Source organism: Conger conger, chromosome 14, assembly GCF_963514075.1.
Source record: "Conger conger chromosome 14, fConCon1.1, whole genome shotgun sequence".
NCBI classification, from domain to species: domain Eukaryota; kingdom Metazoa; phylum Chordata; class Actinopteri; order Anguilliformes; family Congridae; genus Conger; species Conger conger.
This window is the reverse complement of record NC_083773.1, coordinates 30,420,778-30,435,605: the sequence shown is the minus strand read 5'-3', so window position 1 is coordinate 30,435,605 and position 14,828 is coordinate 30,420,778. Positions and strand designations below refer to the sequence as shown.

The following is a 14,828-nucleotide window of genomic DNA, read 5'->3' as shown; positions in this document are numbered from 1 at the left end:
GTGATGAAAGTAATGAAAGCCACAGAAGTGATGCTGAAACAGGCCATTCTGTACAGTACATTTAACTACAATCATGTACTAAAACACCACAGGACAACAGCACCATTGATCTGGCTCAGGAATCAGATCTGAACAGGCCACGGTTCAGAAATGAAAGTTGCGCCATGTTTACTCCCATGAACTCAGCCAGCTGATTTCACTAGTTCACTAGTTAGTATAGAATATTTATTTGTATGATATATCATGAAAATGATAATGAAATAAAATAATGTTAAGGTATACCTTCCAGCTGAACTGAAATCTACAGTTTGTAGAAATTGCTAGATTGTGTTGTACGGCTGGTGACCCCAATGTTTTGGAGGATGCCAGTGGTCTACACTCCTGAAGCAGCAGTGGGGTTCATGCATTAAGCCTGTTGCTGCGATTGTAGAGAATCGGACATTCAAAATTATGGTGGGAATTGAGTACAGCCCCACATTGGGTGCGGTTTCTTTTATTTTTTAAAATTTCATTTCAGTTCATAAATATCGTGAGCTGGTTCTAACTGACATTTTTGACAAAAATGTGAATGAATTTGAAGCTCAACGTCTCAAAACTTTTCAGAGCGCAGATAGAACCTACTGATTCTCAGCTCACAATATTTTGTTAAATCTTCTTCTGAAAGCTTGAAAATATTATCAGATTAAAATCACTCTGGATGAAAAGCATCTGCTAAATGACTAAAATGTACATATGAAAAAAGATCAACACATCCATGGCAATACTGTGCGCATTATAATGACATATAAATATTCCTATGTAATACATAAAACTCAAATGTAATACTTGTTCCATCATATAATACCATCACAATTCAGGGATGCTTGCATGTATCAAATAAACTGTGGCAACAGTGGTTAAAACAACTTATTGTGGTCAACCCATAGTACTTAAGGGGTGTTGGATTGATCCCATTTTGTGGCAATATTGAACTGTGTAAGATGCACATTTACTTCACATTCGAAGTGTATAATGACAAGCATGATGCAAAATACCTTCCTGATTTTTAGAAATGTAAGTAACCAAAAGAACATACAAAATACCACAATTGCATGTACAGTACTGTGCAAATGTTTTAAAACATAAATGGTCTTTGATATTTTTAGATTTATGACATTAGTCAGTACAAAAGAGCACATTTGAGATTTCCAAATATTACATTTCCAAAAGATTAAATGTTTGTGAAATGCTTCCATTTTGTTAAATAAAGTAACATACTGTATTAAGCAACAGACCACTTCTCTGATAAAAGGATGATTGAGGTCTGGGATTATCTGGAGACCCAGATACAAGCCAGGCAGCCAAACCTGGAGAAGAACTATGGCAAGTCTTCCAATATGTTTGGAATAACTACAGTATACGACTGCAGAAGTGCACCCAAGAGAACTGATGCAGTTTTAAAGGCGATGGGAGTTCACCATTAATATTGATTTGACTTATTTTAAACTCTGCTCTTTATAGTACATTTCATAATGTACATATTATTTTTAAATAATATTTTTACATTCTTTTTTTAGAGCATCTTTGCTTTTTGGATTGTTTGTACAATACTTTTGCACAGTACTGTATATTAAATTATCATATACCATATACATTTAGCTAATTGTCCAGGCAAAAAAATTATCATTATCCTGACCCTTTTAGCTTTGAAAAGTGTGCCATCTATTGTGCAAGTGTGGCACCTGCAGTGTATAAAACATGCTTCAAATATATAAATTAATATATAATATTCTACACCGTGGGAACACAGAGCGCATGTGAGAATATTTACACATACAATATTCTTCGGCTGTCTAGATTAGTACATTTTTAGAACGATGTGTCATGCAGTGCTTGGATAAAAAATGAAGTGCATTTCTTACCATAAATACTACCAAAGCTCAATTAAATGTATGAAGGGATTTGTATCCTTCAGAGGGTAGGGGCATCTCTGCTGACTATGCCAGAAATCATTTGGAAAAATGTGGTTGTGGGAAATGTAGGCTGTACAGTCTTCCGTTTACAGTAAAGAGCTACTGAACGCATTTGTTTGGACATAATCTTAGTTGGGTAGTTTTCAGGTTTTCAGAATTTCCTTCAATGACTGGCTCTGTCATTCCATAAACATCAAACAGACGATTAAGTAGGTCCTTCTTCTCTTTCTCTGGCAGAAAACTGGAATTTGCAGCATTTATGTTCTGTGAGCACGAAAAAAAAGAAAAACCCATTAGATAGATCCTGGATGTTTCTGTATGTATACACACTAAAATGTTTTATATCTACAGACATTAAGGTGGAAAAGTCTTACAAGCCTCTTGAATTCCTCTTCTGTGAAGCCCATGTATTTCTGTGTGATTGAATAGTCCATGTCTAAGGTGTTGTTGAATATCAAAGGGTCATCCGTGTTCAAAGAGTAGTTGGCCTTGTCTGCTTTAAACCTAGAAACATACATCAAATCCCCATGCAATCCTTTAATTGTCATTTAAGGGTGGCACAGTGGTGAAGCGTACAGCACTGAGTAAGGAGTAAGGGTAAGGTCTTAGGTCAGGGTCTTCCTGTGAGGAGTATGCATGCTTTCGCATTTTTACATTTCATTAGGCCAAGGACATCACTGAAATTAAAAATAATGAACAGAAATGATAAGAAAGGAGAAAACTATATCTGTGCCAAGCAGCTCCATTCTCAAAGCTCTGAATCCCAGGGCCCAGGGCTGGTTTTGGTTCCAAATTGTATGTACCCTTCCCTTGCATCAAGGGGGGAATCCCCAAAATACCAGGATGAAATATGGAGGCCACGCCAAGTGGGGTTTGGAAAACGCAGCTGATTTTCCAAAATCATACGATGGTAAAAGAAAATACTTGCGTAAGTAGACAAGATTACTTCCGATATAGGTTACGGGCTATAGGGCAGTTCAGTTCCAATTTGGTTTTATAGTCTATCCTCCCTCGCAGAGCAGCTATTAAGTTTGCTTGTTGCATGTCACAAATTTAGTCGGGAAATACCTCCCTTGAGCAGGGGAAGGGAATGTGTTGAAGTGGAATCGAACACAACCTCCCTCCAGCAGGAGAATACTGTGCTAACCACTGCACTAAATCAGTGCAGCACTTAGTCTGCCACTTGGGCATATGAGGTTGCTGTCTGGGCACACATTGAATAATGACCCCACCCTGCTTGCAGTGATTGGCTCATACTCAGAGGGTGGGATGTGCCACACAGGCAGCTGCAGGCTGGAAGGCTCAAAACACCACCAGGAATCTGCGCCTTAGATAAAGGGTGCATGGTTCATTTAGCACAAAAAAATTTAAATGCACATTCGCAAGCATGTTGGTTGAATTATAAAGAAAGCTATTTATATGCACTTAACGGGGATCACAGGGAAACTGCTACTATTTAGATAAAACTACAACTTGTAGAACTGGAGTAACTCACCGAATGAGGGGGTGTGTAGTGAAATCTGGGTCACAGGCACCTGTCAATTTGCTGGATACTGGACAAACCTGGATTAAAGAATCATTAATAATTATTAGGCAGAAACAAACATAGGATCATGCAGCAAAGGGCACTGTAAATCAGTGCTCTACAGACATTGCCCTAACGGCCTATTGAACAGTCAATGCACACAGAATTAGTACTTTTACAAAAACAGCACAATATCCATATAGCACTGATAATCAAACAAAATGGAATAGCCAATAAAACAGACTTGCAATATAATACAACCATCTGCATGCATTTACATGATGACATCATTAGGAATGAACCCTGTATGGTAACCAGCCCAGCAGGAGCACAGCCTGTGTCGCAGGTAAACTTTACCAATTTGCTCTACTGATGTGGAAATGAAGGCAAGCGGTAATTACCCAGCAGGTACGCTAGTGTCAAAATGATGGCCTCTTTAGTCTAGCATGTGACAACAAGAGACCTCCAGGGGTCACTGTGTAACTGAGAATTGGCAAGATGTTTGCACATACCATAACACTGAGCTGAAAAATCACATGATCAAGAAGAAAGATGCAACAGAAACCAACGTTCTTATATATATATTTTTTAAAAATATTTTGCACAAAATTAAAGGATCATTTTTTTGATCAGACAATTTAAACTCTTCTAATCAAGAGAAGCAATCTCCCAAATGAGTAATTTGCCACTTCAGAAGAATTCATGAGCTTTAAAAAAAGAATACATAACATGCAGCTTATTATGCATCACATAGTATTACATGAAAACGGTGAACAGATACAGGCTGCAGAGAGATGGAGGTGCTTTCGAGCCTTTAAAGTGCTCGGGTAGCAGCTGGACCTCAGATCCAGAAGTGAATGGAGACGAGGTAACTCATACCACAGATTCACCTTCAATAATGCAGTGCAGGCCTCTCTCACATAATGCGTGTGTTCATGCTCTGAATCAGAGGAGCAGCACATTCATTGCACAACTTGCCTCAAAATGCATATTCCTTTTAAGAAGCTGCTGGTAGAGAGCCTGGTCCTCCAAACTGCGATAGCCATGTCCGATTCTTTCAGCTTTCAAGACTTCTACTGCCTGCACAAACACAGAGGCCCCACAAATGCGGACTCACTTCTCTAAATTGTGCCGTTATTCCTTCTTGCGTACACAGCTTCTTCATCAGAATAAATGGTCTCTGAGAAGTGGGACTAAAATGTACATGGGTCCTTAAAAGGACAGTTTTATCTCACACCAACTACAGGCTACACTGTAGTGGTGATACACGTCATAAATAACTATCTATATGAGATAAGCATTTAATACAATATAAATGAACACAACAATGTATATTAGACAGTCTAAATAACATAATTCAGAAAATACAGACCTATGCATCAAATATTTTTTACGACTGAAAATCGGCATTTTTCCACTGGATTCCTTCATGGAGCCCTGGGTGTCCTCAGGCCCAAGTTTTGCCATGGACCCGTTTATTGAAATGAAGCATGCTTAGAGCACGCGCAGAATCGGGGGGAAGTGAATTGATTTTATGAGGCACATTAGCTGATGATCACAGAAAGTGATTGCTGAGAGACTGAAACACAGGTACACTGCTACTCAGCTTAGACGTGTGCTCAGGCGTTCACAATGCCTTCTGACCTTCCTCTTCAGACAGCAGTGAGGGTGGAGGTGGAGCCTACAGAGAAGTCTTATTGTGTGTGGGGTAGGTAACCCTCACGAATGTGACAGTAAAAATGTTGAATGGCTACTACACTGACGTATTGTTCCTTCTAGGCTTTTCCCCCCTCCCACTGCCTGTTTATTCTGGCTTATTCAGCTGGTTTTTGGGAAGACACTCACCTCCTTCACCACTGATGGCGGGCCCACTTCTCCTGCATGGACGGTCCTGTGCACCCCGCTTCTGACCGCTTCCTGTCAACACAACCCCCCATAAAACACATTGATGACAGTGACCATTTAAGCTATATGCAATTATTAAACCAAATTCTCAATCAAGCACTGTTAGAGCTAGACATACAGTGCAGTCCATTAAAATTTGGACAGTGGTACAATTTCTGTTCTTTTGACTTTGAAATCCAATGTAAAATCCTTTGTACATTGGATTTTAAATGAAACAATATGTCCTTGGCATAACTCTGGTCCTCATGTTGACAAATTACAATCACAGACTTCAAAGGCAATCAAAAGCCTAGAATTATGACCTGATACTGAAAGCTTAATACCAGCACTAAGGAAGTAAGTGAATACATCAGAAGCAGCTGAGAAGCCAACTATCCAATTAATTTTGGTGCCCTATAATGCGAAAAAAGGAATGCAATTCCTACCTCCAAATATGGATGTACATACCCTTAAATAAAAGTTTGCCCTTTAACCTCATATTCATTTCAAATCCTGTGTGGAGTATAGAGTCAAATGAACAAAAATTGTACTAGTCAAAATACTTGAACACTGCATTTTCCTTTGTTTTGCAAGCAGAACTTTACACCAGAATTAGATTCAACTATATTTAATGGTTTACATTAAAGTCTACAAACAAGTTATTATTTTTAAGCCTGAAACCAAATAAAAACCTACGGAAACCCTGAAAGGTTTGTTTTTGTGCTTCATGCGGTCGTAGTAGCTCAAGGCAGCATGGACACACAGGGTAAATGGTACTTCCATGTTAACTGTATACGTCAGCTAAAATATTTGGCAAATAAATGTTGTCCAGAGCATTTCCTTACAAGTATGGTAACTTGCGCCTAGCAAGACATGAACTGGAGTGACCCTGTGTGCCTTTAACTCAGATTTTCCACATTCTTTTGCCAGTACTCGATGTTCATGGCCATGTCGGATCATAAATAAAGCTAGCAATTAAACCACAATCAGGATTATAAGGTTATAACCTTTGAGTTTGAAAATCATCCAGCTCATTAATGGACCACAAAACTGAGTGACATTTTGGAATGGAAACCATGTCATCATTGGATAACACTTCTCTTCAGCACACCAACCGTGATAACAGATGTTTTTATAGACATAATACAAATACATATTTTAGAACTAGATAAATCACATGCCCAAAACAGCGCACTATAATTTTTGGCACCCTTCTCAATGTTTTTTCCAGAAGTTGTACACCAAGCTGGCTTTTGTGGTTCTCCTAAAATTGGACAAGAACAACATTTAAAAACCAGCCTTATAATTGCCATTGGCCCTATGTGGGTTAGAAACATACTGTACAGTAACACTCTCTCTCAAGCTCATTTCCAAATAGTTATAGAATGGACATTACATTTTATTCATATGAATCCAGGCTTCACAAAGAAACAGACATTTCAATGAAACAGCATTTCTCACTAACATTTCAGACATAAATCAGTTCTCACACAGATTTTTACCTCAACTCAAACAAAGTTGTACTATTGCACCATAGAGAACTGGTAGAAAAGTCTTCTTACTGTAATGTTTAACATTTTCTGTATGCCCCACTCCAATCATGATGGTAGAATACTTCTTTGGAGGTGCTACAACATTATATAAATGTCAATCAAGATATCCAGTGTGAGAATTGTGAGAATTCGACAGCACAACACTGCTGGCACCTGATTGGTTAGACGCACTGTGGTACCCCAATGTTTTCAAACCAGAACATGGCACCCTGTTCATAAACTCTGATATTCCACCCAAGCTGTCCACTAGAATATTTTTCAAAAAACATTGTAGAGAAACAGGTCCTGGAATTGCTGAATCGCGATTCATATTTAATCCGCAACGCCTCATTTGACAGTTTGACAAACTGGTGGAACTGGACCAGCCTCAGTACCTCAAAGGCCTTCTTGTGGCCGGGATAGGCCTCACAGTCCAGAGACTCGTCTCCTGCCAGGTCGATGGCCACCACCCCGCTGTGCCGATACTTCTTACACAGCTCTACCACCTCCATGGACCAGTCTGGACATAGAAACGAACACATAAACATGCAGCACACAAACACCACGCACACACTGATGAGGATAAACAGAACGGATGCACGGTTTTCCCCACAGAGACATGCGAACAGAATGCCCACACAAATGCAGTGGACTGTTCATTACCTGGCATGTTACGGATGCAGCAGAGAATAGACCTGGCTTTTATTTTGAAGGCCCGCTCTCCTGCTTTCAGGCCCTGGTTGACTAGGTTCACCACTTCATCAGGAGACAGATCGCCTCTGTGTGCAGAATCAATAATCAGGCTTGCCAGAACCTCAAGAGGAAATGTCTCACACTCCTAAGCATTACCTAATGAAGAGTGATAGGACCTGATGAAACACGCCATCAAGGAACTTTATTTTTATTTATTTTTTATTTTTATTTGGACAATTACAATGTGTGCAGAGTATATCCTCCCAAGACCCTGTACATGAATCTTGAGATTAATCTCAAGCCATATATTCTACTATGCTGAAACCTACTACAAGGGACATTCAATAAAAGTAAAATACATGTTTAGAATATTATAATATTTTTGAAAATATGTTTTCACATCCAATACACCTGTATAATGTAAAAATAGTGGTAAAATTTAATGGGGTTATTTTTTTTATTTTTATTTTTTTTGCAGGTTCTCAGGATGTTCACCTCTTTCGAGGCTTCAGTGTTGACCTTTGGATGGGTGTTTTCCACACAATGAGATCAACCCTGCTTTTTGAAACGGAGCCAAGAGGGCGTGGAGTTCACACACTTGTCAGTGAGTTTCACAACGGCAGTTTCACCACACCCCCTCATCTTCCATCCTGTTCCTCTGTTCCTGCGAGCCACTTCAGCACAAACTACATGTACCAACATGTACATACTTGGACTTAAGAAATCAAACAAAAACTCAAGCTGAACAGACTTGCAACTTACTCTTTTTGGTTCCATGGTATAGGGTCCACTTTAGTGTTAGCCAGAAGGTGTGGACTGTACCTAACTTCCACATATAGCACTCCCTCCTTGGCTTTTGTCTCCAAAAACTCATAAGCTACTCTTTGAATTGCCTCCCTGTCGCCCCTGCAGACAAAAGAGGCCGTTTAGTTGCAGCTCAGCAGGTACTGTGACTGGTTCAAGCAGTGATCCTTTACCCCCGGCATTGCCTTCATTCACACATTTACAGGCATTTTCTGGTCAATACTCAAATGCAGCACTCATTAGGCTTCCTCATGCAGTTGCATTTGGGTGACTTCTATGCAGCTGAAAGCATAAAACAAGCCGATTCATGTACAAAGACAAATGTTCTTAAAATTAAAACCATAAATGTTCTTACCAGCTGACCTCAAAGACTAAAGTTCACACAAACAAAATATGAGCCAAACTCCTTACTCACACATTTATACTTTGCTATGCAGTCATGACTAAAGCTCTGCGAGTAAATGGCTTTCTAAATCCAAATTACTTTCAACTTTATTCTGGGTGAAGCATTATCAATTCTTATCTTAACAGAGAGCCTTTGTTTACAGTAAAACTACAATGACATAGGGGGAAAGGAAAGGGCAGCAATTGTTTTGCCTTTTCTTGGGGCCAAGTTTACAGTTATCAAAATATGTGACCACCCAGAATATCTTGGCCTACATTTACACAAATACATCACAGGCCAGAATCATCTTCAACTCCTACAGGCCTTGAGCAAAAAGCAAGAAGGAAGTATGTCGGAGATTTATTTTACATTTCTACCTCATGACGTACAGGGCTCAACAGCCTCTCTTAGGGAGTAAGTTTATACATTTAAAAAAATAAAAATAACATGCTCTGCTGGTTTTTGTGATTTCCTTTCAATCAGCAGTCAACTGAGTGTACTCGGTCTGTAGAATAATGGAACTTACACTCACTGAGCACTTTATTAGGAACACCTACTTATTAATTATTCAGGCGATTACCTAATCTGCCAATCGTCTGGCAGCAGGGCAATGCATAAAATCATGCAGATACAGGTCAGGAGCTTCAGTTGCATGCATCTCAGTCATTTCAACCGTGGCATGATTGTTTGTGCCAGACGGGCTGGTTTCAGAGTTTCTGTAACTGCTGGTCTCCTGGGATTTTCACACACAACAGTCCCTAGATTTTATTCAGAATGGTGCAAAAAACAAAAAACATCCATTGAGCAGCGAATGGAAAGCCTTGTTGATGAGAGAGGTCAACGGAGAATGGCCAGACTGGTTCAAGCTGACAGAAAGGCTATGGTAACTCTGATAACCACTCTGTACAATTGTGGTGAGCAGAAAACCACCTCAGAATGCACAACATGCTGAACCTTGAGGCGGACGGGCTACATAACAGCAGAAGACCATGTCAGGTTCCACTTCTGCCAGCCAAGAACAGAGAGCTGAGGCTGCAGTGGGCACAGGCTGGGCAGTTGAAGACTGGAAAAAAAACTTCTAAACTTCTTGATTCTAAATGGTAGGGTCAGAATTGGGCACCTACAGCATGAATATGGATCCAAACTACCAGTCCAGGCTGGTGGCAGTGGTGTAATTGTGTGGGGAACGTTTTCTTGGGATACTTTGGGCCCATTAATAACAAACGCTTGATGAATGCCCCAGCATATTTGAGTATTGTTGCTGACCATGTGCACGCCTTCATACACCCATCTTTTAATGGCTATTTCCATGATAATACACCATGTCACAAGCAAAAGAAATCTCAAATTGGTTTCATGAGTGCAATGTTTTTCAGTGGCCTTCCCAGTTACCGGATCTAAATCCAATAGAACACCTTTGGGATGTGGTACAACAGGAGATTCACAACATGAATGTGCAGCTGACAAATCTACAGACATGGGGTGATTGAATGTTTAACATCTTGTGAATCCAGAATTGAGGCGGTTTTGAGAACAAAAAGAGGCCCTACCAAATATTAGTATGGGGTTCCTATAGGGTTCAGTATAAGTGCTCAGTGAGTGTTTAATTGTATCAAGTGTGAAGTTGTTTCATGACTGTGTTGCCTCACTATTATAAGACATGAGTGAACCCAACAGTTAACCCAAACATTCTAAGCACAAGGTGTTATTTTATGGTTTTCTTCCAGACATACAGTACTCGGCCCGTAATCTATTAAAATGGATTGTCCTGATGTTGCATGAAAATAATACCACTCCCCTACAATAGGCCTGGCCCATGATCCAGTGCAGAGCCCAGTGCCCTAGAATCCACACCATCAGAATATGCAATAAAGGCCATTGGCTAGTGTCTGAAGCTGCGTGGTAGCCATAGAAATCATCGTCATGATGTAGATGCTAGTATTTCTCTCTCCCGGTTGAGCAAATACACGGACCAAGAAGAAGAGAAAGGCTTTTTCCGATGTGCAGCGGGGACTCACGCGATCACGTGCATGTAGTGCTCAAACTTGCAGAGGAATTCTGTGAGGGAGGCAGGCTTGTGCAGCATACAGAGGTGAGCCATGTCCTCAGCGGTGTCCGTGCTCAGCGCCAGTCCCCGTTTCCTGCACACACGCGCACATACGGATCCTTCAGATAAACATGTACAGTGATGCATGCACAAACATGCACGCACACACCTTTCAGAGCGGACAGATTATCTGCAGACACTGCGTAATGAAATGCTACTCGGCCTTTATCACTCCTCGTCATCTCCCCAAAGGCATTGCACATTTAGCTTTAGATAAGCATGCAACTCGCACACTAGCACATACATGCACAAACACACGCACATACACACGCATGCACATGCACCTTCACTTACTTCGCAACATCCAGAATGGTTTCTGGTCTAATAGAACCATCAAGGTGAACATGCAGCTCCACCTAAGGGTATGATATACATTTCAAATTACAATTTGTAAAGATGCATTTTCAGATATACAGTATATAGGGGCGAGTGGAGCATATTGTCATACTGTTCAGTCTTTCTTTTCAGTTCTCAAAGAAATGTACAGGGAACAGAGTTATAGACAGTTAAGTAGAGTGTCCACTTGACAACTTACCCCATCAGTGGGTAAATACAGAAGATATTCCAAATAAGAAAACAACCAAGTCATTGTGGATATTTTTTAATTTTAAATGAAATTCAAACAATCTGTTGACATTCTTGTCGATATTACTCATACCGATTTCTTTTGGTACAATATTACCTGAAAGCATTAAGAGCATTGGAAATGTGTTTGTTAATTATGCAAACTGAGGTTTTAATAAATACGTTTTGCATGAAAACATCCATTGTTTTAGCATTTTCCATTATACTATTGCCACGTACCAAATTAAAAATAGCGGTTAAACATATTTTGGATTAAGATGAAGTGTTCTAGTTAAAGTTTAAAAAAAAAAAGAAAAAAAAAAAAAAAGAATGTATTCCTGAGAGACAGTCTTTACCCCACAAAACACACTAGTCTGCATATGCAGATGTTAAAATACTTTCCATTCTAATGGCAGCCTGTGAGATGGAGTGCCAAAGATGCAGGCTCCCAGTGGTGGCCAGAAATGATCCAGGAACAGACCTCTCGATGTGGATGCCAGAGAATGGTTAAGCAATGTTGACAGATGACACAAATAATTTGGGGCCTTTTATACACCATTTTATGGTCCTGTTACTGTGATAAGGTCCTTGGGACTAAAAGCTTGACAGCATTATCTTTAATGTTAAAATTGTGTTGTATTGTGTTGCGTTGCATTCAATGCATGTATGACGATGCACTGTAGGGAGTTGCTCTGGATGAGTGCGTTTGCAAAATGAATAAAGGATGACATCACCACAAGGCCAGGTCTCCTTTTCAAAATAGATCAGAATGGGAGCTTCCTGGTAAAACACATGCACATTTCAGTTCACATTTTGGGGTTAGTGATGCCAGTTAAGTGACCTTAATTCTGAATGCTCTGAGGTTGTGCACTATTGCAAAAAAAGCACATTCCTGTCACAGTCTTTTAATGTTTCCCTGAGATCTTCAACATACAAACCATTTTCTCAGCCACACAAGGTGACCACTTTAGTAAGAAATTAGATGAAAATGTATGATAAATCCTGATCTGATAGGACAAAGATAACATCTGATTATGCAAACTGAGGAAGTGACATTTCAAACATTAATGAAGTTAAACAATATTCTAAATACTTCATTCTCACCTTGGGAATCCCCGTGATGTTACATCTGAGACTCAAAGTGACATTCATTTTACAATACCTAGCCTATATGGTTTCACCTAATCAGCGATCTATTATTTAGCACTAGTGTATGGCATTCCCGTGCTGACACAGGGCCCAGTGGCACCATAGGGAATCGATCATTCTGCTCAGGCAATGCTTATATAGCAGAATTACATGCAGCTTTAATGAGTCTCCAGCTCTCCTTCCTGGGGACCTCAATAGCCACAATAATGCTTCAGCAATGTATCCTGAGAATGTACCGATACATCCCTTAAGTGAGGGATTTTATAGGACCGTAGGGCTTTAATGATGGATGATAAACATTTTAACATGAAGGTTTTACACCAGTTGTTCAGGAACATCTGATTATATATTCATTATTTTATTATAAACACACCGAGAAGCATGTGCTGCAGATCTTTCAAGAGTACTGTTATACACCATTGACGCATGGACAATTAAAAGATTCTTTCAGTTTTACTTTTTAGGCTGCTGATACGCAGGCATCCACTTCCTGAAAACCAGGACTATTCAAATTGGTCTTCGACGCTATTTACCAACGGGGTCTGAAAACAATTTATCTAATGATAATCCAGTGTAAAGTCAGGAACTACTACAAAGTTTATTTTGAAAGTACCAACAGCCAAGTCCTCATGTTGGACTGATAATCAGGAAAACGGACGCTGCGCCTTCGCGTCCGTCCGGGACACGTTGTTTCGAAATAAAATTAATTCACGTCAGCAGCAAGTAGGATATAAATAAATAATTACTGTTCTGCGATTGGTCCACATACTGTAAACATAAATGGCAATTGCCTATAAACAAATCAGTGCAATGCTATTCAAGTTTTTTATTTTTTTATTCCGCGATTAACGAGCAGCATGGAATTAATTAATACAAATGTATACGCATGCCCAACGGCAGAAGTTCAGACAAGGCGTATAATATCCTACATTACGTTTAATCTAAACGCAGCTCCAGATGAAACTGATCCATCCAGGCTGGAATCGACTTACCTTGGGCTTGTTAAACGCAACTTCAATACCGAAACAGTTTCCTGCCATATTTTTATGGGCGGGTACTCCAAACTCCAAGTACAATTCGAAAGCCTGGTCTGCACTCCAGCTGCCATCGAGAAATGTTTTTATATATACAGTGCAACCCCACAGAATGACACCTCCCAGCGCAGATTTACCAACTCACCACCCACATTGTGTTCTCCTTGGTTTAAACCAGGGGTCAGCAACCCTGGTTTTTTATTTTCGCCTTAATACCAGCAACCGATTCAGACCCAAGAAACCAGGTGAGGCGAGTCAACTGTGTGATCGATTGCATTAATTGATCAATTAAGTGCAGAGTAACAACGAAAGCCAGCGTAACCTTCGGCTCTCCAGGACCAGGGTTGCCGACCCCTGGTCTAAACAGAAGAGCAAAACAAAGACCGATCTGTTTCAGGATTTTGTGTCAACCTCTCTTAATTATTTTATTGGCTCAATGATATTTTGATCTGACATTACGCACTAGCGTCAGCGACACACTAAGTGTATCCTAAATAATTTTCTATGCGTATTGAACCAGCGTATTTTATAGATCAGTCAAAAAACTAAAGCTAAGTGAACTGGTTGGAAAAAAACCCATTATATAGCGAGCCCCCAGGGCCGGAATTGTAGGGGGAATGGGGTCAGTTGTAACAATGCCAATCGCTCCAGCTACAGCGATCATACACACTGTGGATATGCTCATTAGCCCACATGGAGAATCAGACCAGAATCCTTACTAATTTTATCAACAAAAGCCTGTTTTTGAGGTATGAAAGTAAAATCTGAAGATCATTTATCATTGCATCAAACTGAGCAAATAATTGAACCAATTATATAATCTGAAGCTGGAATAAATAAGGGTTACAATTTATGAGTTGTAGCTGTGATTGGAATACTAGCATAACCCGGACACCCCAAGCCCAAGTTTTCGAACTACGACCATATCCCACAACCGAAGTTACTTTTTGAAATGCTCAACCTTGGTAGAAAAGCACCCCCAAGTGGTGACTTAGAGCAATGCTCACCAAAGTCGGTCCCCTGTGTATGCTGGTTTTCGTTCGAACCACAATGGCGCGACATGTATTTTAACAAGCTGTTAATTTTGGTTAATTACTCTTTTCATGTTTGGAAGGATTCTTTACCCTCTTACGCCGCATTGTGCTAGAAATAACTATAGATGCCACAAATAACAACATTTCCATGTTCATATCGTGCTT

At 39.9% G+C, this 14,828-nt stretch overlaps 1 protein-coding gene across 3 annotated transcripts; it reads right to left on the bottom strand.

The window, feature by feature from the left end:
- Positions 1–448: 448 nt before the first annotated feature.
- Positions 449–13,784, bottom strand: LOC133110762 (adenosine deaminase-like). Of its 3 annotated transcripts, none has more exons than XM_061221058.1 (12): positions 13,775–13,784; positions 13,588–13,696; positions 11,177–11,238; positions 10,794–10,916; positions 8,349–8,492; positions 7,557–7,672; positions 7,289–7,413; positions 5,323–5,394; positions 4,456–4,557; positions 3,448–3,515; positions 2,327–2,456; positions 449–2,216 (listed from the first exon to the last, which is right to left on the bottom strand). In XM_061221058.1, exons 2-12 carry the CDS (start codon positions 13,633–13,635, stop codon positions 2,052–2,054), a joined length of 1,155 nt encoding a protein of 384 aa, XP_061077042.1. In that variant the 5' UTR covers positions 13,636–13,696; positions 13,775–13,784; the 3' UTR covers positions 449–2,051. The 3 variants fall into 3 exon arrangements, 2 of the variants coding, with proteins under 2 accessions (XP_061077042.1, XP_061077043.1); XM_061221059.1 differs by lacking the exon at positions 449–2,216 and adding an exon at positions 3,210–3,279 and having other exon boundaries at positions 2,328–2,456; XR_009704909.1 differs by lacking the exon at positions 449–2,216 and adding an exon at positions 3,185–3,279 and having other exon boundaries at positions 2,333–2,456.
- Between the last annotated feature and the right edge of the window lie 1,044 nt (positions 13,785–14,828).